The sequence below is a fragment of the Loa loa genome (genome assembly GCF_000183805.2).
Source record: "Loa loa unplaced genomic scaffold supercont3.5574, whole genome shotgun sequence".
Lineage (NCBI taxonomy): Eukaryota > Metazoa > Nematoda > Chromadorea > Rhabditida > Onchocercidae > Loa > Loa loa.
The window spans coordinates 1-539 of NW_018113745.1; the positions used below are offsets into that span (position 1 = coordinate 1).

Here is a 539-nt window from a genome sequence, read left to right on the forward strand (position 1 = left end):
TATGATAACGATATGAACACTAATTGCACGCCGAAAGTGCTTTGAGCAGCCTTTTGAAGCATCGTTCAACTAATCAATCATCCCATTGTTTTGTAATGTTTCATTATAGTAATAAAAGTTGAATAGATTCCAAAAAAAAACAAAGAATTTCAGAAGTTCAATGCATACGTACAATCCAAACAAACGATACATGATGGATACCACCAACAAAACCAATACCACCAATATTGTGCTTCCACTTGAGCTGGGAGCGCTAGTGGAGTAGCTATTGTTGGTGATGTTAAAAGAAAAATCGTCGTTTTTGGAGAAGTCGTAGTAAAAGAAGTCGTTGTTTTTGAAGAAGTGGTAGAAGCAGAAGTTGTCGTTGTTGTAGACTTTGATGAAGTGGAAGACATGCTTGAAGTAGTTACGGTTGTTGTAGACTTTGATGATGTGGAGGATTTTGTTGACGTAGTTACGGTTGTTGTGGACATCGAAGACGTGGAAGATTTTGTTGACGTAGTTACGGTTGTTGTAGATTTTGATGATGTGGAGGATTT

At 37.3% G+C, this 539-nt stretch overlaps 1 protein-coding gene across 1 annotated transcript; it reads right to left on the minus strand.

The window, feature by feature from the left end:
- Positions 1 to 149: 149 nt before the first annotated feature.
- On the minus strand, positions 150 to 473 carry LOAG_16304 (hypothetical protein; the record flags this gene model as incomplete). The annotated part of the gene is made up of 1 exon (XM_003151792.1): positions 150 to 473. One exon carries the CDS (start codon positions 471 to 473, stop codon positions 150 to 152), a length of 324 nt encoding a protein of 107 aa, XP_003151840.1.
- Between the last annotated feature and the right edge of the window lie 66 nt (positions 474 to 539).